We start from the raw sequence: 23021 nt of genomic DNA, 5'->3' as shown, positions 1-23021 counted from the left end.
TTGACCTTGGGCACCACACTCTCTCTCTCCGCTCCATTCCTAACTCTAACTGGCTGGGACTTAAGTGGGGAAAATCACATTATAAAAACTACTAATATAAGGTTCTGCTCAAAGAGCTTGGCTTCCAGAAATGAATGTGTGTGCTGTGTACTCAACGTAATATAACAATGGGTCAGGGAACTACACACAACATATGTGACATAGCATTATGAGGAGAATAAAGAAACATACAGTATGAGTACACCTTGAAGAAAACTAAGCATCTGTTTAAAACACACATGTAAAAGTTGTTGAATGTAAAATGAGACAATGGAATGATCTATGAAATCAAAAGGAATAGAAGACAACCCAGGACTTTCATTGCAGGTCTATTGTTTGTGCATAGGCACATCATAGACACAGAAACACAACCTCAAGCTGTTTGCGCTGAGATGTATTTCAATATCAAGACACATAGCATCTATCAAGTGAAACACCACTCTTCTCCAACCCTACTCCAACTCCAGGGGTGCATGGCAGAGCTCCTCCTTACCTTGGTGCACTTACAGCTGAGGGGAAGATTTCCACAGAATTCCCAGAATTGGAGAAGGTACTGTACCAGAAGTTGGGATTAGTGTGTTAATGTTGCTCAAATCACAGGCATGGAATATGGCAGCCAGGGCCATGTTTCCAGGGAAGGATTTTATTCCATGCCGATACAGGATAGAAACGCAGAGGCCTCATCCCTGATGATTTGGCAGTTTCACTATGGGCCTTTATTGTTACCTTCTGTGGGGATAGACAGAACACCTGTCTCACCTTTTCGTAGGAGGCATTTTATCATTAGTGCTTACGTGCTACTCCATACCCATGCTAGTGTTTCTCTAGTTCTCAAGTATATTGACTAGACTTACTATTGACTATGGACCAACTACCGGTATTACTGTAAGGGCTTAAACAGAAATAAACACTCAAGGCTCCTTTGCCTCTGGAGGGAAATATAGGCAGCAGTACAGTAAGTCAGAGACCATACGTGAATAATGGGCAGCACAATAAGAGCAGTGAAACTGGTTGGAGGACCATGGCACTGATTTATAACGATGGGGCACAGTAAGCTGTTAATGTCAAGGGACCCAGGTATTTTAGGCCTGGCTTGACGCAGCACTGCAGAAATCCCATAGGGTCTACTGTAGTATAGGCAAGCTGCGTTGGTTAACACTGCGGTTGTTTAAAGTCGGACTTTCACTACAATACCTCCATATGGGCATTTACGATACTCGCTATAGCCGGGTCCATGTTCATTCGCAGCTGTACACGGGAAGAAAGAGACACAAACAGAGGTGAAAAATGAAAAGAAAGAAAAGGGGGGGGGGGGGGGTGTCAGTGCTTCAAGTCAACATGGAGATGTGTGGGTGAATGTTGTACATTGTGATTATCATAATACAGTCTAGTAATGGACCTCTCCAGAACCGAAACACAGTCAGGGTCCTGACAGAACAGAAAACCAAATGTTGAAGAAAAGATGTTTAAAAAAATTACAGGTGGAAATAAGAGAAATCTGTATTCTGCCTGTAGACAGCTCCTGGTATAACTTCTATTTACCAACCCATTGTATTTAGACAAGTTAAGATGACACACAAACAACGAAGACCACATTTCCTGTGGGGTTGCTACAGCAACAAGAGAAACGGTAACATTCACACTCTGAGACACAGGCGTCAGAGAGATTCAAGAACAGGCCCCCCCCCACACACAGTTACACATCACACACGCAGACTTAAAACACACCAATAATCAGACACACACACACACACACACACACACACACACACACACACACACACACACACACACACACACACACACACACACACACACACACACACACACACACACACACACACACACAGCTGTGCTGACTTAAATAAGGTAAGATCATTTTGTTCTACACTTTGGTTTTACGTGGGTGAACAGCCATAGCCGAATACAGTTGAAAGAATTACTATGTTTCAAGTAGTTAAACTATAATTCAAAAGGCACTCGCACATCTGAGCGATCTTTTTTGCAGGTGCATGAAAACAGTTGAATAAGATGAGAAAAAATAAGAAACCTGCACACTGCTCTTGCTAGTATCACTGCTCTTTATTAAGCCTTAGGTAAAGCTTAAAAAGCAGTGATACTAGCAAGAGCAGTGTGCGGGCTTCTTATTTTTTCTCAAGTAGTTTAACTATAAATTAAGAATGAAGGCAGTGAAAAATCTATTGCTATTGGAAGCATGATGAAAGTGGGCTTGCTACAGAGAACACTATGCCAAGGCAAGAAATGAAAGAAGTCATACAGTCCACGAACCTGGAACCAATCTTCTGTCTGTCGGCTCTGCTACCTAATTAGTTGGAAAGAGTGACACTGTCCTAATGTCCATTCCCAAGTCTATCCAAAGGTAACAAGTGTCAGATAAAAATTCCCACTTTCCTCACATCATTGACTTGCAACCAAACTAAACACACAACCAGCTAGTCAACTAGCGCTGTGACTTTGCCTACACTTGGGCTTCAGAAGCCATAGAAAGTGATTGGAATATCAGATCGAGGAATCCATCATTTTAGTCTTCATGTCTTTTCCTAGCACTGTACTTCTGACTCCTGGCCCCTCAGAGGTTTAACTGTGTTACTGGTTGACATGGGAACGCAGGCTTGGCCCTTGGTTATGAAAATACGCTGCAATCAGACACTTATTCACTTAGGGCAGGCATGTGTTCTGCTGAAGATTACTATTGTGTTGCCTGAAAGGGTGGAAAACCACTCAGTAAATAAATAAATGAAATAGAAACTGTGCATCTCTTTGTTAGATTCAAATTAAGTAAGCTGAAAAGTTATGATCAAATGCTTTATAGATTTGAAAGAATTGATACACTCAGTGGACCTTTCAGTGATGGTGTTTATTGTGACAGATTTTGTTATGTATGCCTAAACAAATGTCCTCATCAAACTTTATCTAGCCAGACCCGTACCTCACCGTACCACTTCATTACATTGGGACAACAGGTGCAAGCCATCCAGAATGAGGGAATCTGCTAGGCACAGAATATAACATCATTATTGCTGTAATAGACCTGGGCTGGTAATAGTATTTTCCTCAGGATATGAGCATGGTGTAGGAGTCCTGGCCTGGTGTAGTGGAGGTCTATGCGGCCTGGCCCAGCAGAAAGAGAGGCTTCTCTGGGGAGAGAGAGGTGTTGGCTGAGTGTCAGTGAAAGCTCCCAGCTGCTAAAACTAACAGCAGCCCTTCTGCCAGGCCAGGCCTCTAATACAGCCCAGAGACTAGAGGATAGAACAGCTCTATAGCAGATATAACACAGCTATACTGGAGATACGTGGTTAAAAAGCTCCAAATCATTTGCTGAATTACTCTTATAAAGCCTTTATTATACTGGGGTTAAATGTTTTCCCCTAAAGGTTAAAACCAACAGCCTTTATCAGGGTATCCTACTGTAGCAAAAGCTGTCCATAAACTAACCAATACTCTATCTCTCTATTAGTTTGTGGGCTTAGAGACGTCTCTATTATTGTCCCTTCTGGGCATCCTTACTGAGGTCCTTATCCTTCCCATCTGCCAGGTAAGTCTGTGTTTTTAAGAAGTCTGATTCTCTCTCGGCTCTCTCTCCCATGGCTCAGTTCTAAGCATACACAGATGGTCACCCACCTTGTACTGATGTGCTACTGTGCTATTAAGGGGGAAGGTGTGCAATATACTTGTTCGGAGTGATAAAAAGGCTTCCTGTGGCAACCCTCCCCTGTACCCATACACGTGTCCTTGTCCCTAGCCAACTTTTGCCAGGCCTCTGGCATTCTTTGTAGTTCCCAGAGATATGGCCTGTTTACTACTTAGCTACGAGTGGTACTAAAGCGTTCTACTTTCTGTGAGGGACTTGAAAGTATCAAGCAGTACTTGGCCCTCAACTTTAACCTGTTTCAAACTCATTTCACTCTTCCCTAAATCCTTGACACAAGCCATCTTATTAAATTGGTGATTTGTAACATAAACATGTTCATGAGTGAACATATGGAAATGTGTCCACTTATTCAGGAATCCTAAGAAAATTAACAGGCTGTGAAAAGTATCCTCAGGCCTGTCCGCTGCAGTGCTGTACGTAGGATCCTAAGCTGTGCTGCTTTATTGAAACAGAAACAGGGTTGTCTGCCAAACCTGCACTATGCGCACTCAGCACTATTAACCCCACAGACACGCTCAGGCCAACACGCAGCACAGTAGGAGAGAGAACAAAACAGCAGCAAATACATGCTGACACACATGCACGCAAACACACAAACACGCAAACACACATACACACCTGTCTCCTCTAAAAGGATTACAATGCTTGTTAAGCATCTTGTCAACACATGACTACAACCTTTCTCCAAACCACATTCAAAACACATTAGGCCTACTCATTCAAGGGGGTTTCTTTATTTTTACTATTTTCTACATTGTAGAATAATAGTGAAGACATCACCACTATGAAATAACACATATGGAATCATGTAGTAACCAAAAAAGTGTTCAAATTAAAATATATTTTATATTTGAGATTCTTCAAAGTAGCAACCCTTTGCCTTGATGGCAGCTTTGCACACTCTTGGCATTCTCTCAACCAGCTTCATGAGGAATGCTTTCCAACAGTCTTGAAGGAGTTCCCACATATGCTGAGCCCTTGTTGGCTGCTCTTCCTTTACTCTGCGGTCCAACTCATCCCAAACCATCTCAATTGGGTTGAGGTTGGGTGATTGTGGAGGCCAGGTCATTTGATGCAGCACTCCATCACTCTCCTTCTTGGTCAAATAGCCCTTACACAGCCTGGAGGTGTGTTTTGGGTCATTGTCCTTTTGAAAAACAAATGTCGCTGCAGAATGCTGTGGTAGCCATGCTGGTTAAGTGTGCCTTGAATTCAAAATAAATCACTGACAGTGTCACCAGCAAAGCGACCCCACACCATCACACCTCCTCCTCCATGCTTCACGGTGGGAACCACACATGCGGAGATCCTTCGTTCACCTACTCTGCGTCTCACAAAGACACGGCGGTTGGAACCAAAAATCTCAAATTTGGACTCATCAGACCAAAGGACAGATTTCAACCGGTCTAATTTCATAATAGCGCTTGATGGTTTTAGTGACTGCACTTGAAGAAACTTTAAAAGTTCTTCTGACTGACCTTCATGTCTTAGAGTAATGATGGACTGTCGTTTCTCTTTGCTTATTTGAGCTGTTCTTGCCATAATATGGACATGGGTATTTTACCAAATAGGGCTATATTCTGTATACCACCCCTACCTTGTCCCAACACAACTGATTGGCTCAAACACATTAAGAAGGAAATAAATTCCACAAATGAACTTTTAACATGGCACACCTGTTAATTGAAATGCATTCCAGGTGACTACCTCATGATGCTGGTTGAGAGAATGCCAAGAGTGTGCAAAGATCAAAGCTGTCATCAAGGCAAAGGGTGGCTACTTTGAAGAATCTCAAATATAAAATATATTTTGATTTGAACACTTTTTTGGTTACTACATGATTCCATATGGGTTATTTCGTAGTTTTGATGTCTTCACTATTATTCTACAATGTCAAACATAGTAAAAAATAAAGAAAAACACTTGAATGAGTAGGTGTGTCCAAACTTTTGACTGGTACTGTATAATATTCTTATTTTCAATAAAAGTGACTCCAAAATGATACAATACATTATTTACCATTAATTTCTATTGGGCACAAAATCATCTGAAACACAACCAAAACAAACAGCAAATGCATCCAACAAATGTGTAGTTACAAGCTTGATGTAGTCACTGTGTGCTGTGAATATGGGACCAAATACTTAACATTTTACTACTTTAATACACATAAGTGAATTTGTCCCAATACCTTTGCTCCCCTAAAATGGGGGAACTATGTACAAAAAGTGCCGTAATTTCTAAACGGTTCACCCGATATGGATGAAAATACCCTAAAATTATAGCTGACAGCCCAAAGAAGAAAGAAATTCTTCACTGTCTCAATAATTACGGAGTGCATTGTATATGCTATTATTAGTGACTGGTCAGCCTATGGCAGCCTGCTAGGATAAAAGTGATAAGCACCATATATGTCCACTGCAGTCCTGATGTCCTTGTTGATAAGAAGGCTGGAACACTGTGACATCATGGTGACATTGATCACTACTCCACTATCCACTCTGCCATCCTCAGAAACACACAGAGCCATTCAGAATAGCAGAGGACATAACTGCAGGTATATGTACATACTATACTTTGCAGTATTGGAACCACTATGAGAGTCATAAGTGAAATAAAACCCATTTTTTTTATTAGGATTAACCAGAGTGTACTCAGTGACTGACATACAATGGTCTTTACTGTTCAATGGAATTCATGTGGAAAGAGCTGGTGGGCCATGTTACACTTAAGTGATAATGCCCGAGAAGCTGGTGTTTGGAGGATATATTGGCACGGGTGTTGGCAAACCGTGCCAATATATCCCCCAAACACTGGCTTCTCTGGCATTATCACTTTTAAACAGGTTACCAACATACTCAAATAATGATAAACATATTTTAATTAAAAACTTTATTTTGATGAATTTATTCATGCTATTTCATCCTTCCACAAGATATAGTCCCGACACAAATCTAGGGTTGCTACCCAAGCCGGTTGGTCGACCCAGCCATTCAGTCTTTTTGTTCTGTATCTATGGACACGACCCAGACGTTCGTTCTAAATGTTCCATTGCCGTATTGGCTGGCAACATTCTTATCCCTTGCTTGCTAGCTAGCCAACTACAACTAACTTACAGTCACATCAAACAGTGCAGCCAGAATAACAACGAAGTAGCTGCATTTGCATTTGTTTAAACTGTTTCTAGTGACATATATTTGGATACATACATAACAATGAGCTAATGATGCGCGATTTCACCTGGCATAGAAAATGTGCTCTCTCGTCAGGACACTGTTGTTCAGAGGAGCTAGCCAACAACACAGCTAACACAATCACTTCAAACTGAAGCTGGAAAGATTTCAAACAAGCTGCACGTCATTTTGTTTGACCTGTTTTTCTATTGATAGTTATTTGTACAGTTGAAGTCGGAAGTTTACATACACCAAACACATTTAAACTAAGTTTTTCACAATTCCTGACATTTAAACATTCCCTGTCTTAGGTCAGTTAGGATCACCACTTTATTTTAAGAATGTGAAATGTCAGAATAATAGTAGAGAGAATTTATTTCAGCTTTAATTTCTTTCATCACATTCCCAGTGGGTCAGAAGTTTACATACACTCAATTAGTATTTGGTAGCATTGCCTTCTAAATTGTTTAACTTGGGTCAAACGTTTTGCGTAGCCTTCCACAAGCTTCCCACAATAAGTTGGGTGAATTTCGGCCCATTCCTCCTGAGAGCTGGTATAACTGAGTCAGGTTTCTAGGCCTCCTTGCTCGCAAACGCTTTTTCAGTTCTGGCCACAAATTTTCTATAGGATTGAGGTCAGGGCTTTGTGATGGCCACTCCAATACCTTGACTTTGTTGTCCTTAAGCTATTTTGCCACAACTTTAGAAGTATGCTTCTGGTCATTATCCATTTGGATGACCCATTTGCGACCAAGCTTTCACTTCCTGACTGATGTCTTGAGATGTTGCCTCAATATATATAATTTTCCTCCCTCATGATGCCATCTATTTTGTGAAGTGCACCAGTCCCTCCTGCAGCAAAGCACCCCCACAACATGAGTCTGCCACCCCCGTGCTTCACAGTTGGGATGGTGTTCTTCGGCTTGCAAGCCTCCCCCCTTTTCCTCCAAACATAACGATGGTCATTATGGCCAAACAGTTCTATTTTTGTTTCATCAGACGAGAGGATATTTCTCCAAAAAGTACAATCTTTCCCCCATGTGCAGTTCCAAACCATAGTCTGGCTTTTTTATGCGGTTTTGGAGCAGTGGCTTCTTCCTTGCAGGTTATGTCGATATAGAACTTGTTTTACTGTGGATATAGATACTTTTGAACCTGTTTCCTCCAGCATCTTCACAAGGTCCTTTGCTGTTGTTCTGGGATTGATTTGCACATTTCACACCAAAGTATGTTCATCTCTAGGAGACAGAACGCGTCACCTTCCTGAGCGGTATGACGGCTGTGTGGTCCCATGGTGTTTACACTTGTGTACTGTTGTTTGTACAGATGAACGTGGTACCTTCAAGCGTTCGGAAATTGCTCCCAAGGCTGAACCAGACTTGTGGAGGTCTACAATTCTTATTTCTTTTGATTTTCCCATGATGTCAAGCAAAGCGGAACTGGGTTTGAAGGTAGGCCTAGAAATACATCCACAGATACACCTCCAATTGACTCAAATGATGTCAATTAGCCTATCAGAAGCTTCTAAAGCCATGACATTTTTATGGAATTTTCCAAGCTGTTTGAAGGCACAGTCCACTTAGTGTATGTAAACTTCTGACACACTGGAATTGTGATACAGTGAATTATAAGTGAAATAATCAGTCTGTAAACAATTGTTGGAAAAATGACTTGTGTCATGCACAAAGTAGATGTCCTAACCGACTTGCCAAAACTATAGTTTGTTAACAAGAAATTTGTGTAGTGGTTGAAAAACTCGTTTTAATGACTCCAACCTAAGTGTATGTAACCTTCCAACTTCAACTATATATAACCATAAAAATGATGCTGATTCATGACTTCGACTGGCTAAGAAAAGCTGCCTACCTGTCTGTCTCATCCTGCCTCCAACACCTTCATTGCTATGGGACAGCTGGCGATCGAATTTGAATATTGAAACAATGTTGCAAATGTCGGAGAGACAGACAGCAAGGTCTGTATAAATCTCTGCTTTTGAAAAACTAAATGTTATTCTAAAAGAAATGTGAGATAATGTCTAGATGCTTTTTATAGTGGAGATCAAGTTTATAAATTGCCTGGCTGGGCTGATGAGGTGAAATGAGGTGAAATGAGACAGTGGATTGCGCAGTTAGATGGAACAGAGTAAATAGGCATTTTAACATCATAGATTTAGCCAGTGGTAACTTGTGGAATAGACACAGGCTGGAATGCAGTTTTAACCAATCAGCATTCAGGATTAGACCCACCCGTTGTATAAAATCCCATAAACATATGGGTGTCGTATACACTATCTCTCTCTGTGATATCTGGTGTCTTTCAACACATTATGATTGAACGCAGACTAAAACCCTGCCTCAGCTACATGTTTCCCTGACTTCCTACATGTGGTTTTAAAGGTCAGTCATGAGAAGCAGGATATCTGAAGCTTGCTTGCTATTTCCACCACAAACATAGGAACCCTATGGGAATGAAGGTTCAAAAGTGTACTGGAAAATGCTAATAAAGTAATTACAGAAGTGGTGTAAGAAGTGTGGAAGCCACGATGTTTTGATACAGAACTGGTTATGCAAATCCCTCAGTGGGTTCAACAGCACAGGCCTGGTTTTACGTCACCACATTATCATGCAAATATTTTCCGTTAGGAAATTGGTTGTAATGAAGCTAAGAAAACAGAGCTAAAGCTGCCTTACTACAGTATGTCCGCCAGCAGTAACAGATGTTGCGTTTTTCAAGGACATACTTTCTTTGCTACAGACTGTTTTGCACTATCACGATATACGAAATAGATTAGCAAACAGCACTGCTAACATTAGAATAGAGCACTACTTTCTCCCGAGTCTTGCTTTTGTACACATTTGCATTATGACTATTTCTGTAGTAGTAAATATAGGGTTTTCAGTCAGATTTCTTTCTTCTCGCTATGTTGTGCAATAAAAACACTGCTGTACTTGTGTCAGTGAATGGTTTGATCTCTAACTCCTGAGGGTGACCATCCTGGACTGAGTGAATGTGTGAAAGACGGGTGGAGGGGTTGGGAGAGAGGTGGCGGGATGGAGGGGTTGGGAGAGAGGTGGAGGGGTAGAGGGGTTGAGACAGGGGTGGAAGGGTTGAGAGAGGGGTAGAGGGGTTGAGAGCCGTACCTCTGCTGATCCTCTGCTTCTCTCCAGACAGGATACCAGGAGTATCTATCACACTGATGCTCTCGAGAACAGGGTTGGGAAGCTGGGCACACACAAACCTACAGAATACACAGACATGGCCATAGACATGGTCAGATAGATAGCCCAACACTGAAGAATACAACACTGAAAAATACGGAGCTTACATGATCAAATCTGACACAGAAAAAGAGTTGGCCGGACATAAGACCAACAGACAGACCGACTCACAGATGGACAAATAGACACACAGACAGATAGGTATCCTTCATGTAAAATAAAGTATTGACCACTTTGAACCAAATCATACTTCCTAAACCACAGGAGGTTTGTGGCACCTTAATTGGGGAGGACAGGCTCGTGGGAATGGCTGGAGCGGACTAAGTGGAACAGTATCAAAAACACCAAACACATGGTTTCCATGAGTTTGATGCCATTCCATTCACTCCGTTTCAGCCATTACTACCATTAGCCTCCACTGTCCTAAACATAGTACATGAAAGTGAGAATTATTACTGAGGGGAAATGACCGGTCTGATATAGCCTTTCAAGACAAGCCAAGACTGAGTGAGCTTGGTGTTTTGAAGCATGTGAACTGTTCCCAGAAACCTGGCTGGTTCTCAATGGACCTCTTGGACTAAAATATGTTTTATATCCCCTTTGGTCATTTCAAACTCAAAGGGCAAAATAAGACATCAATTCAATTGACCAATTTACAGTATAAAGCATATTCTTGCATCTAGATAGTGGTTACTGTAACACAGGAAGGCTGCTGCAGACTAGAATGCTGCTGGAGACAGGATGTTAGGCCTACTCGTCTGCAAGATGCACCATGCAGCAGAGGGCTTCTCATGCAGTGGCAGTTCTAGACCATTTCAACTGGGGGGGCCAAGCTGGGGCCAGTTGTACTGTTAGAGGGGCCAGTTACATTAGACGTTATTGTTGTCATTTCGTTTTCTTCACTGCATTGCAGGCATTAGCAGGCAAAAGACCATGTTCCGCGTTGCCACAGTCTAATGACGGATGTAAAGAAATAACGATAGCAAAAATGTGTTATGTAAAAATTATTTCATACTCCACATTTAGGGGGGCCACAGGGGGTCCAAAATTGTTGTCACAGGGGCACTGGCCCCCCCCAGAACCGCTAGTGTTCTCATGACAGTCACATGATCGTTCGCTCACCAATTCAATGACAGCTTTGTCCACCAAATAATGCAACTGTAACATTGGCTGTCTCTTATCTATAAAAAACATGTTCATGCTGATATAGGAAATATATAATTATGTTGGAAATAAAATAGACTAGAATGCCAGATACATAGTTGAGCTATCCTCTGCTCTTTGATTCTTCTGTTTCAAACAAACAGCGGTCTTATGTCAAGAACCCTTAAGAACCCCAAGAATGCTTAACAACCCCAAGAACTCTTAAGAACCTTTATTCCACACATTTGTTCTCCTACTTAACATTGTCAGAGCCACCTGCAGAAACCATCACAAGCCATATCATCTCCCTCAGGAAACAAGCTGAGCCTTGTGCTTACAGTGGAAACCCTCTGGATTGCTTCCTCTCCCTCTCGTGATCCAAAGTAGGATTGGCATACTTCAGAAACACTTGACAGTTAATAAGGCATCGAGCAGCAAGCCCTTCCCAGAGTGAGGTTCGAGGTATGTATGACAGACACACACAACAGATGATACGGTGCCTTCAGAAACTATTCATACCCCTTGACTTATTCCACATGTATTAAATATAATTGTTTATCATCCATCTACACACAATACCCCATAATGACAAAGTGAAAACGTGTATATATTTTGATTTTAGCAAATGTATTGAAAATGAAATACAGAAATATCTAATTTACATAAGTATTCACACCCCTGAGTCAATACATGTTAGAATCACCTTTGGCAGCGATTACAGCTGTGAGTCTTTCTGGGTAAGTCTCTAAGAGCTTTCCACACCTGGATTGTACAAGATCTGTCCATTATTCTTTTCAAAATTCTCCAAGCTCTTTCTAATTGGTTGTTGATCATTGCTAGACAACCATTTTTAAGTCTTGCCATAGATTTTCAAGTAGATTTAAGTCAAAACTGTCACCCGGCCACTCAAGAACATTTACTGTCTTCTTGGAAAGCAACTCCAGTGTATATTTGGCCTTGTGTTTAAGGTTATTGTCCTGTCTACTGAAAAGTTCATTCAACTCCCAGTGTCTGGTGGAAAGCAGACTGAACCAGGTTTTCCTCTATGATTTTGCTTGTGCTTAGCTCCATTCTGTATATTTTTTATCCTGAAAACTCCCCAGTCCTTAACGATTACAAGCATACCCAAAACATGATGCAGCCACCATTATGCTTGAAAATATGGAGAGTAGTACTCAGTAATGTGTGGTATTGTCACGTTCCTGACCTGTTTTCTGTTATTTTGTATGTGTTAGTCGGTCAGGGCGTGAGTTTGGGTGGGCAGTCTATGTTATGTGTTTCGATGTTGGTTAATGGGTGACCTGATATGGTTCTCAATTAGAGGCAGGTGGTTTTCATTTCCTCTGATTGAGAGCCATATTAAGGTAGGTGTTTTCACATTGTTTGTTGTGGGTGGTTGTTTCCTGTATCTGTGTTTGTTGCACCATACGGGACTGTATCGTTCGTTCGTTTGTTTGTAGTCAGTACTGGTTCGTTCGTTCTTCGTTACGTGTAAGTTCGTAGTCCAGGTCTGTCTACTTCGTTTGTTGTTTTGTATTGTTGTTCAAGAGTTTTTGCGTCTTCGTCTGTTCCTTGTAATAAATAATATGTATAACTCCAACGCTGCATTTTGGTCTAATCCTTGCTACTCCTCTTCGGATGAAGAGAAGGAGGAAGCCCGTTACAGAACCACCCACCAAACCCGGATCAAGCAGCGGGACCACGAACAGTGGTCCACGAAACAAGGATTGCAGGATTTCTGGAGTTGGGAGGAAATCATAGAAGGAAAAGGACCATGGGCTAAGGTGGGAGTGAATCGCCGCTCTGGGGAGGAGAAGGAGGCAGCCACAGCCCAGGAGCGGAGATATGAAGGTACGCGGCTAGCACGGAAGCCCGGGAAGAAACCCCAAACATTTCTTGGGAGGGGGCTAAGAGGTAGTGGGCCGAGGGCAGGTAGGAGACCTGCGCCCACTTCCCAGGCTAACCGTGGAGAGCGGGAGTACGGGCAGACACCGTGTTACGCAGTAGAGCGCACGGTGTCTCCTGTACGTGTTCATAGCCCGGTGCGGGTTATTCCACCTCCCCGCACTGGTAGGGCTAGATTGGGCATTGAGCCAAGTGCCATGAAGCCGGCTCTTCATATATGGCCTCCAGTACGTCTCCTTGGGCCGGCTTACATGGCACCAGCCTTACGCATGGTGTCCCCGGTTCGCCTACATAGCCCGGTGCGGGTTATTCCACCTCCCCGCACTGGGCGGGCGACGGGGAGCATTCAGCCAGGTAAGGTTGGGCAGGCTCAATGCTCAAGGGAGCCAGTACGCCTGCACGGTCCGGTATTTCCGGCGCCACCTCCCCGCCCCAGCCCAGTACCACCAGTGCCTACTCCACGCACCAGGCTTCCAGTGCGTTTCCAGAGCCCTGTTCCTCCTCCACGCACTCTCCCTATGGTGCGTGTCTCCAGCCCAGTGCCTCCAGTTCCGGCACCACGCACTAAGCCACCTGTGCGTCTCCAGAGCCCTGTACACACTGTTCCTTCTCCCCGTACTCATCCTGATGTGCGTGCCCTCAACCCGGTGCCACCAGTGCCGGTACCACGCACCAGGTCCATAGTGCGTTTTGAGAGTCCAGTGTGCCCTGTCCCTGCTCCCCGTACTAGCCTGAAGGTGCGTGTCCTTAGCCCGGTGCCTCCAGTTCCGGCACCACGCACCAGGCCTACAGTGCGCCTCATCCGGTCTGAGCCATCCGTCTCCCCAGCGCCATCTGAGCCATCCGTCTCCCCAGCGCCATCTGAGCCATCCGTCTCCCCAGCGCCATCTGAGCCATCCGTCTCCCCAGCGCCATCTGAGCCATCCGTCTCCCCAGCGCCATCTGAGCCATCCGTCTGCCCAGTGCCGTTAGAGCCGCCCGTCTGTCCCGAGCCGTCAGAGCCGTTAGTCAGTCAGGAGCCGCTAGAGCCATTCGTCAGTCAGGATCTGCCAGAGCCGCCAACCAGACAGGATCTGCCAGAGCCGCCAACCAGACAGGATCTGCCAGAGCCGCCAACCAGACAGGATCTGCCAGAGCCGCAAACCAGACAGGATCTGCCAGAGCCGCCAACCAGACAGGATCTGCCAGAGCCGCCAACCAGACAGGATCTGCCAGAGCCGCCAGCCAGCCATGAGCAGCCAGATCCGTCAGCCAGCCATGAGCAGCCAGATCCGTCAGCCAGCCACGAGCAGCCAGATCCGTCAGCCAGCCATGAGCAGCCAGATCCGTCAGCCAGCCATGAGCAGCCAGATCCGTCAGCCAGCCATGAGCAGCCAGATCCGTCAGCCAGCCATGAGCAGCCAGATCCATCAGCCAGCCATGAGCAGCCAGATCCGTCAGCCAGCCATGAGCCGTCCAGCCAGGATCCGCCAGAGCCGTCCAGCCAGGATCCGCCAGAGCCGTCCAGCCAGGATCCGCCAGAGCCAGCCATCCAGAACTGCCCCTCAGTCCAGAGCTGTCTCTCTGTCCGGAGCTGCCCTTCAGTCCGGAGTTGCCCCTCTATCCTGAGCTACCTCTCTATCCTGACCTACCTCTCTATCCTGACCTACCTCTCTGTCCTGAGCTACCTTATCCCGGTGCTGCCCCTTATCTCGACGGTACCCTTTAAATTAAGTGGGTGGAATAGGAGGGTGGTCATTCAGAGGGGAATACGGAAGCTGGGATTGACTATGGTGGGGTGGGGACCTCGCCCAGAGCCTGAGCCACCACCGTGGTCAGATGCCCACCCAGACCCTCCCCTAGACTTTTGGTGGTGCGTCCGGAGTACGCACCTTGAGGGGGGGGTTATGTCACGTTCCTGACCTGTTTTCTGTTATTTTGTATGTGTTAGTCGGTCAGGGCGTGAGTTTGGGTGGGCAGTCTATGTTATGTGTTTCGATGTTGGTTAATGGGTGACCTGATATGGTTCTCAATTAGAGGCAGGTGGTTTTCATTTCCTCTGATTGAGAGCCATATTAAGGTAGGTGTTTTCACATTGTTTGTTGTGGGTGGTTGTTTCCTGTATCTGTGTTTGTTGCACCATACGGGATTGTATCGTTCGTTCGTTTGTTTGTAGTCAGTACTGGTTCGTTCGTTCTTCGTTACGTGTAAGTTCGTAGTCCAGGTCTGTCTACTTCGTTTGTTGTTTTGTATTGTTGTTCAAGAGTTTTTCCGTCTTCGTCTGTTCCTTGTAATAAATAATATGTATAACTCCAACGCTGCATTTTGGTCTAATCCTTGCTACTCCTCTTCGGATGAAGAGAAGGAGGAAGCCCGTTACAGGTATTGGATTTAATCCTTTTTAAATTCAGGCTGTAAAATGTGGAAAATGTCAAGGAGTGTGAATACTTTCTGCAGGCACTGTAAGAGCAAACAGACCCACTGACAGTCTGCAACTAAGGGGAAACCCTGAGCAGTGAGCAGAGGGAAATTCAATCAGAGGTGGAATGTAGAGCATGTGTGGCAGGTTCAGGAGTCTCTGGTCATGATATCATCCTGTGACATGGTAAACACAGCTCAACACAGCAACCGTTGAGAAAGGCTAAACTTAACTTTCACTCTCGCTCCTGCACTCATTCCGCCTCCCTCCCTTTCCTTTTCTCAAGGATGGTGAGTTTCATGACAACTTTATACAAAGGAGTATTCCAAAACATATTGGAATTTCAAATCAAATGGCATTCTGAAACTGATTGGAATTCAGCAAGAGCACAGAGAAGCACTCACAGGGATTACTAGCAGAGTTCTAGATAAAAATTCTAGCATTTGAGCCGAGAAAAAAATTAGGGGAACAACAAACTAAAAGCAAATTTGAAGAACTTCTCCTGGGGCCTTCAGAGTTTTTTTTCACATTCTGTCTTTGATGCACACAATTAAACTTTTGGGGAAAAAGCTAATAAGTTACTGAACATTTACCCTGTCATCTTGGATAAGGCCACTAAAAACAACAAGTCATCATAAAATAAATCAGAACTGTGAGTTTTCATATGCTGTATAGACGGGCTGGCTGACAACATCACAAAAATGATGCTCACACATCGATGTGGCCGGAAGGCCTGCGTTGTTATGATTCTGAACAGTCAGATAGCTAGCAACAATGACAACAAGCTGCCATGTGGGGAGTCATAGGTGGTTCGTTTTAGTTCATTGTATCTTGTTAGTGTCTTGTTTTGAGGTGTTTTGACTGATATCATGTCTATGCTATGGTTGAAATTCGCTAGCTAGCTAACCAACAACTGTAACAATGTATTTGAGAGATAACAAGTGCTCATTGTGCAAATGTACTTACGTTTTCAATAAACATTTGGAGACTAAATATAGTTTACATGTTGTCAACAGTCTATATCAACCCCATCTGTTTTGCACCATAGTTGTGCACGTGTCGGTTTTGTTGCTAAACAACCAACCCTTCTATAAAAACTTGAGTCATCCAACTAGAATACTTTATGTGGACTGCTGTAGTCTCACCTGTTGAGAAAGGCATTTCCGAAGGAGTTGAGCTTCCTAAAGGGTTTCTTGGGGTCGACAACTAGGGCGTTGCCAGGGATCACCCCCTCCGTGTCTCCATGCATCACTGCAATGAAGGAGTCTGTTGTGGGCTCCGGCCCAATCCGCATTCCAGGGAAATCCTGCTCCAACAGGTATCTGGGGAGTAATAGGAGAAATGGATGTCTGTTTATGCATTATTTTATTGTCCACTATCTTAGCTTACATTTTACATTACAGGCCCGGTACACCTACCAGTTACATAGTAAAATCGTACTTAACCATCTTTTTAAAAGAACATACTAACATTGTTGAATTATAGGGTCAAGGTCAAGAGTTTCATCGTCAATCAGTCCAAATTGACATTACAGATGTGTAAAAATGTAGTATAATTGTATAGAATGTGCAGAATCCTAGAAATGCATTGAATTGTAAATACTAGTAATTTATAACTGAAATTGTCCTTTTAAACTACTTTAAACCTTTAAAGCACTAACAGATGTGAGGTCAACCAGCTGATACTCTATGTATCCACTCTACACACATCTTGTCATAGGGGTCAACAGTGCCAGTTAGTACTGTCTCTATGTTGACACTGTTTAAATCCATAATACAGTGCTATTGCAGCAGTAGACGGCCAACAGTAGATGAGCAGCACTGTCCAGAGCCAGATGTTTAACCTTCCCACAGCTCTGCCACTGAGGCTTCAGTGAGAGGAAGGGAGGCAGAGTGAAACTGGACTGATGGAGAGCACAGGGACTGCGCACGTGTGTTAGGAGACAGACCATAGAGGAAGGAAGGCCTGTGTTCATTCATAGCACTGAGGACTGAGGAGTCAGCACACACACAAACACAGGCCTAGCTCTTTCCCTACCACTCTCCCTACTAGAGGTAGACCGATTAATCGGAATGGCCGATTAATTAGGGCCGATTTCAAATTTTCATAACACACACAAACCGATTTGCCCGTTTTTATTTTTATTTTTTTTACACCTTTATTTAACTAGGCAAGTCAGTTAAGAACACATTCTTATTTTCAATGATAGCCTAGGAACGGTGAGTTAACTGCCTTGTTCAGGGGCAGAATGACAGATTTTTACCTTGTCAGCTCGGGAATTTGTTTTTGCAACCTTCCGGTTACTAGTCCAACTCTCTAACCACCTGCCTTACATTGCACTCCACGAGGAGCCTGCGTGGCAGGCTGACTACCTGTTATGCAAGGGCAGCAAGAAGCCAAGGTAAGTTGCTAGCTAGCATTAAACTTATAAAAAACAATCAATCTTCACATAATCACTAGTTAACTACACATGGTTGATGATATTACTAGTTTATCTAGCGTGTCCTGCGTTGCATATAATCGATGCGGTGCCTGTTAATTTCTCATCGAATCACAGCCTATTTCGCCAAACAGGTGATGATTTAGCACTGTCGTTGCACCAAACCTAACCATAAACATCAATGCCTTTCTTTAAAATCAATCTGCAAGTATGTATTTTTAAACCTGCATATTTAGTTAATATTGCATGCTAACATGAATTTCTTACAATTAGGGAAATTGTGTCACTTCTCTTGCGTTCCGTGCAAGCAGTCAGGGTATATGCAGCAGTTTAGGCCGCCTGGCTCGTTGCGAACTGTGTGAAGTCCATTTATTCCTAACAAAGACCGTAATTAATTTGCCAGAATTGTATGACATAACATTGAAGGTTGTACAATGTAACAGCAATATTTAGACTTAGGGATGCCACCCGTTAGATAAAATACGGAACGGTTCCGTATTTCACTGAAAGAATAAACGTTTTGTTTTCGAAATGATATTTTCCGGATTCGACCATATTAATGACCAAAGGCTCGTATTTCTGTGTGTTATTATGTTATAATTAAGTCTATGATTTGATATTTGATAGTGCAGTCTTACTGAGCGATGGTAGACAGCAGCAGGCTCGTAAGCATTCATTCAAACAGCACTTTCGTGCGTTTGCCAGCAGCTCTTCGCAATGCTTCAAGCATTGAGCTGTTTATGACTTCAAGCCTATCAACTCCAGAGATTAGGCTGGTGTAACCGATGTGAAATGGCTAGCTAGTTAGCGGGGTGCGCGCTAATAGCGTTTCAATCGGTGACGTCACTCGCTCTGAGACTTGGAGTAGTTGTTCCCCTTGCTCTGCAAGGGCCGCGGCTTTTGTGGAGCGATGGGTAACGATGCTTCGAGGGTGGCTGTTGTCGATGTGCTCCTGGTTCGAGCCCAGGTAGGGGCGAGAAGAGGGACGGAAGCTATACTGTTACACTGGCAATACTAAAGTGCCTATAAGAACATCCAATAGTCAAAGGTATATGAAATACAAATGGTATAGAGAGAAATAGTCCTATAATTCCTATAATAACTACAACCTAAAACTTCTTACCTGGGAATATTGAAGACTCATGTTAAAAGGAACCACCAGCTTTCATATGTTCTCATGTTCTGAGCAAGGAACTTAAACGTTAGCATTTTTACATGGTACATATTGCACTTTTACTTTCTTCTCCAACACTTTGTTTTTGCATTATTTAAACCAAATTGAACATGTTTCATTATTTATTTGAGGCTAAATTGATTTTATTGATGTATTATATTAAGTTAAAATAAGTGTTCATTCAGTATTGTTGTAATTGTCATTATTACATATATTTATTTTTTTAAATCAGCTTTTTTTGGTCCTCCAATAATTGGTATCGGGGTTGAAAAATCATAATCGGTCGACCTCTACTCCCTACTGCAGCCGCCACATAGGCCTGCACGTCCTCTATGAACAATGCACACAGGAAACTAAAGACGCTGCCTATGGCCCTATCCTGCAGGACAGTGACCTCGCATAGGGTACAAATCACAGAGAAAAGGAGTAGCCCAACTAGCCCCGCCCATCTCTCAGTTTCCTCTATTCCCAAGCCAGGTATGTTGTTGTCTTAGGTCTCTCTTTATGTAGTGTTGTCTCTCTTGTCGTGACGTGTTTTGTCCTATATTTTTATTTAATTTATTTGTATTTCAATCCCAGCCCCTGCCCCCGCAGGAGGCCTTTTGCCTTTTGGTAGCCCATCATTGTAAATAAGAATTTGTTCTTAACTGACTTGCCTAGGTAAATAAAGGTTCAAATAAAAAATAAAACAACTATTAGAGAGGCTAGCTCTAGAAACTCTGACAGTGGACTGGACCATGACAGGCAGCATAGGAAACCCCACAGGGCACACATTGGTTGAATTAACGACGTTTCCACGTCATTTCAATGAAATGACATTGACCTAATGTGGAATAGATGCTGAACTGACGTCTGTGCCCAGTGGGACAAAGCCATCACCGACTTGGCCAGTGCTGAACCGTAGTTGATTAAACATTCAAACGTTTCCAACTTTTGAAATCGACTCCTATTGTGGGTGCACATAGAGTATGGTCTGGCATTAGCAGAAAATATAAGTATAAAGTATAAAAAGTTATTTAGCAAAAACTAAAGTATTATCATATAGAAAGCTCCTAGATGTGTGATATTTTTATCAGATGGCATGCGATCCATATCTAATCCAATCTTGTCCAGGGATTGATATACCTGGAATTTAGCATGTCTGATGCCAATCAGAGAGGATTTCAGGGATTTCTCCCTCTGTCTGTACCAAGGGATCACAACCACACCTGGTTACAGAATGTTGTCTGCATGTCACCGTGGATTTTAAAGGACTGCCTAATTAAGACCAGTTATATGGCCAGACTGAGACAGAACCCTATCAACCAGCCCACACTCAAATGTCATTCTCACCCACACTTTCAAAAGCATGAGAACAAAACCCTACTACTCAATTACTTAACCCAAACATGATAACTCGTTTGAAAATAAGTACTACAATCTATGAAGGGCTATGAAGTAACAGTGCCCTAAAGCTAATCACTCATTTCGATAGTAAAAACTAAAAGGGGATAGGAAGTGAGTGTCCCAAAGCTTTTCAGACTTTTAAAGCTGATGATCAGGAAGTGCTTCCAGTGGCCAGGGGCATTCTCTACATGACTCCAGACTAATGTCTCTCACTTATCACGCCTCTCTATAACTCCTGGACTAGTCGCTCTGGAAACTATTAGTGACATGTTGCTGTAGCAATAAGGGAACTGATGAGAGGGTTGGAGGGCAGGGCTTATCAGTGAGAGGACAACAGAGGACTGCATCTCACTTCTGACCTTGGGATAGCAGGAAAAGCACTAGTATTCACTGGCATTACTGCACAGCTAGAGGGATTCACTTAGTCTCACCAGTAAAGTTTGATGTGGAAAACATGCCACCACAAAAACAATGATACAAGAAGAGTTATATCTGCCTCCCATCCCATCTCCAAGACAACGTTTGCTTTGTGGTAGGCTCAGAGAGACCAACACATGCTTTTGGGTCCAAGACTTTCCATCTGCTCTTGTATTCCTTTGATGAGCACTAAGTGGGATGGTTGGCATGCCATATAGCAGTCCATAGGGAAAAGCTGGAATTTAACTTGGAAACATGATCTGTTCTATGGTCATGGACTAGTTTAATAGACAAATCAATGGAACAGCTGACATTCCTGTGTTATGGGTGTGACTATAGGGGAACATTGCAGATGATTAGTGTAACATGTAATCACAAAATGGCATTGAGGATTACAGGATTGTAATAGGTATATCTATGTCTATAACTATAACTATGCAATACCACTAGATTTCCATAATGTACTTATATAGTTTTGTAGTCATCTATACCATAATAGGTGAATGCTAACCCAGCAGGTTGCTCTCTCGTCTGTTGGAATGTCTCATCCCTCCTAAATCAGACTATGTCAACATTTGACCTGTGTCTGCCCAAGGTTGAACAGGAATCCAGTCAACCCATACACTAACAGATGTATCTTTCTAGGCTAATTTGTACTACAATAAAATCAACTTGTTGCATCAAACTAATTATGCAGTGCCTGCCATGCATGTAATGTCCCCTCTTTGCATATCAGTGCACAAAACTCACTAGTGTTTTGGCCTACTGACCGGCAACCAAAACACCCACATTTCAAACACAGACGTACCGTATGAAGCTGGTCTTTCCAGTGGAATACTGCCCCACAAGGAGAACCATGGGCTTGTTGTCAAAGTCTGCATCCTCTAAGGCGGGCGAGTGGAACTCGTGGAATTTGTAGTGTTCCTCCAAGGGTAACAGCTTGGTTTTGTAGAGCTTCTTGAGGCCATCGCTGACTGTCTGAAAGACCTCAGGATCCTTCTTCCTCCTGTCATCGGTACCCAACCAGCTGAACATGATGCAATTCGATAATGGACAACCTTATACTCTATAGGGACCTCTATTGGTGCTGTTTCTATTCAAATAATTCGGAGGATCTCTTTGTTATTGGTTTAGTAGATGGCTTGTTTTTTCTTTCAATCAAATATTATGCAGACATATCCTTGAATGGAAAGCGTTCCCCAAGTCTTTACAGGCCAAACACGAGACAAAGATGCACAGACCACTATACGCCAGTAAATTGACTAGACTAAACACATACTAGTGATCCTAAGTCATTTTTACATGCACATTTACATATCACAGTTATAAAGCACGATTTTCATTCAAACTGTAGAGGAATCCAAAAAATTATCCACGTATCAAGCTGGCAAATTGTGATGTCGTCTTACATTTGAATTCTGACGCGGTTGAATCTTCAAAATACTGTTCTATATAATATACCTTTTTCGAACCAACTGAAGAAAACAATAATACAGGTATAATAAAGCGTATATTACTACTGCTGCGTAGAATCTTGAGCGGCCACTGGCTTCCCCGGCTTCGTTACTGCAGCATATTTAAATACCAGTCTGACAACGAAATCTAATCCGAAAGGAAATGCCCAACTACTGGCAAAACCCCACCCAGTATTACAGCGACTGAAGGCAGTGATGGCAGCGCCATATTAGCGGATGAGGGACCACTAGCATCTATCTCATTGTTGATGCTCCTCTAGTGGTAATACAATGTAACAAACAATCGGTGATCACAAAATTGCTATATACATTGTATCAGTCATAAATTGCAAGTTTATGGTTTATAACAAGCTGCCATCTTACATTACCAAAGAAAATAGAAAAGATCCATGTCAACATTTCCATATACCTACACATATATTGCTTGTGTTATTTAATATATATATATATACCAGTATATAAAGTGTTGACTTAAAACAATATTGTAAAAAAATCTTCTCTTGAATAAAAATAGAAAATACAAAAGTGTCACAAAATTTTTCTTATGATGCAGCACACAATTGATGGAGTACAATGGAAC

General features: G+C 43.0%; 1 protein-coding gene across 2 annotated transcripts in view; it reads right to left on the bottom strand.

The window, feature by feature from the left end:
• Positions 1 to 22534, bottom strand: part of LOC120019748 (EH domain-containing protein 3) — a 37314-nt gene extending 14780 nt beyond the window's left edge. Inside the window, exons 1-4 of one of the 2 annotated variants that reach the window (XM_038963176.1) lie at positions 22376 to 22534; positions 21775 to 21972; positions 16695 to 16871; positions 10026 to 10123 (exon numbers count right to left, since the gene is read on the bottom strand). In XM_038963176.1, the coding sequence (XP_038819104.1) occupies positions 10026 to 10123; positions 16695 to 16871; positions 21775 to 21972; positions 22376 to 22377 (475 nt within the window). In that variant the 5' untranslated portion in view covers positions 22378 to 22534. Of the gene's footprint in view, positions 1 to 10025; positions 10124 to 16694; positions 16872 to 21774 lie in introns of both variants that reach the window. The other variant, XM_038963175.1, reaches the window with a different exon arrangement.
• Positions 22535 to 23021: the final 487 nt, after the last annotated feature.

The sequence above is a fragment of the Salvelinus namaycush genome, chromosome 24 (assembly GCF_016432855.1).
Source record: "Salvelinus namaycush isolate Seneca chromosome 24, SaNama_1.0, whole genome shotgun sequence".
Classification (NCBI taxonomy): Eukaryota; Metazoa; Chordata; class Actinopteri; order Salmoniformes; family Salmonidae; genus Salvelinus; species Salvelinus namaycush.
This window is presented reverse-complemented; position numbering and strand designations above follow the sequence as displayed.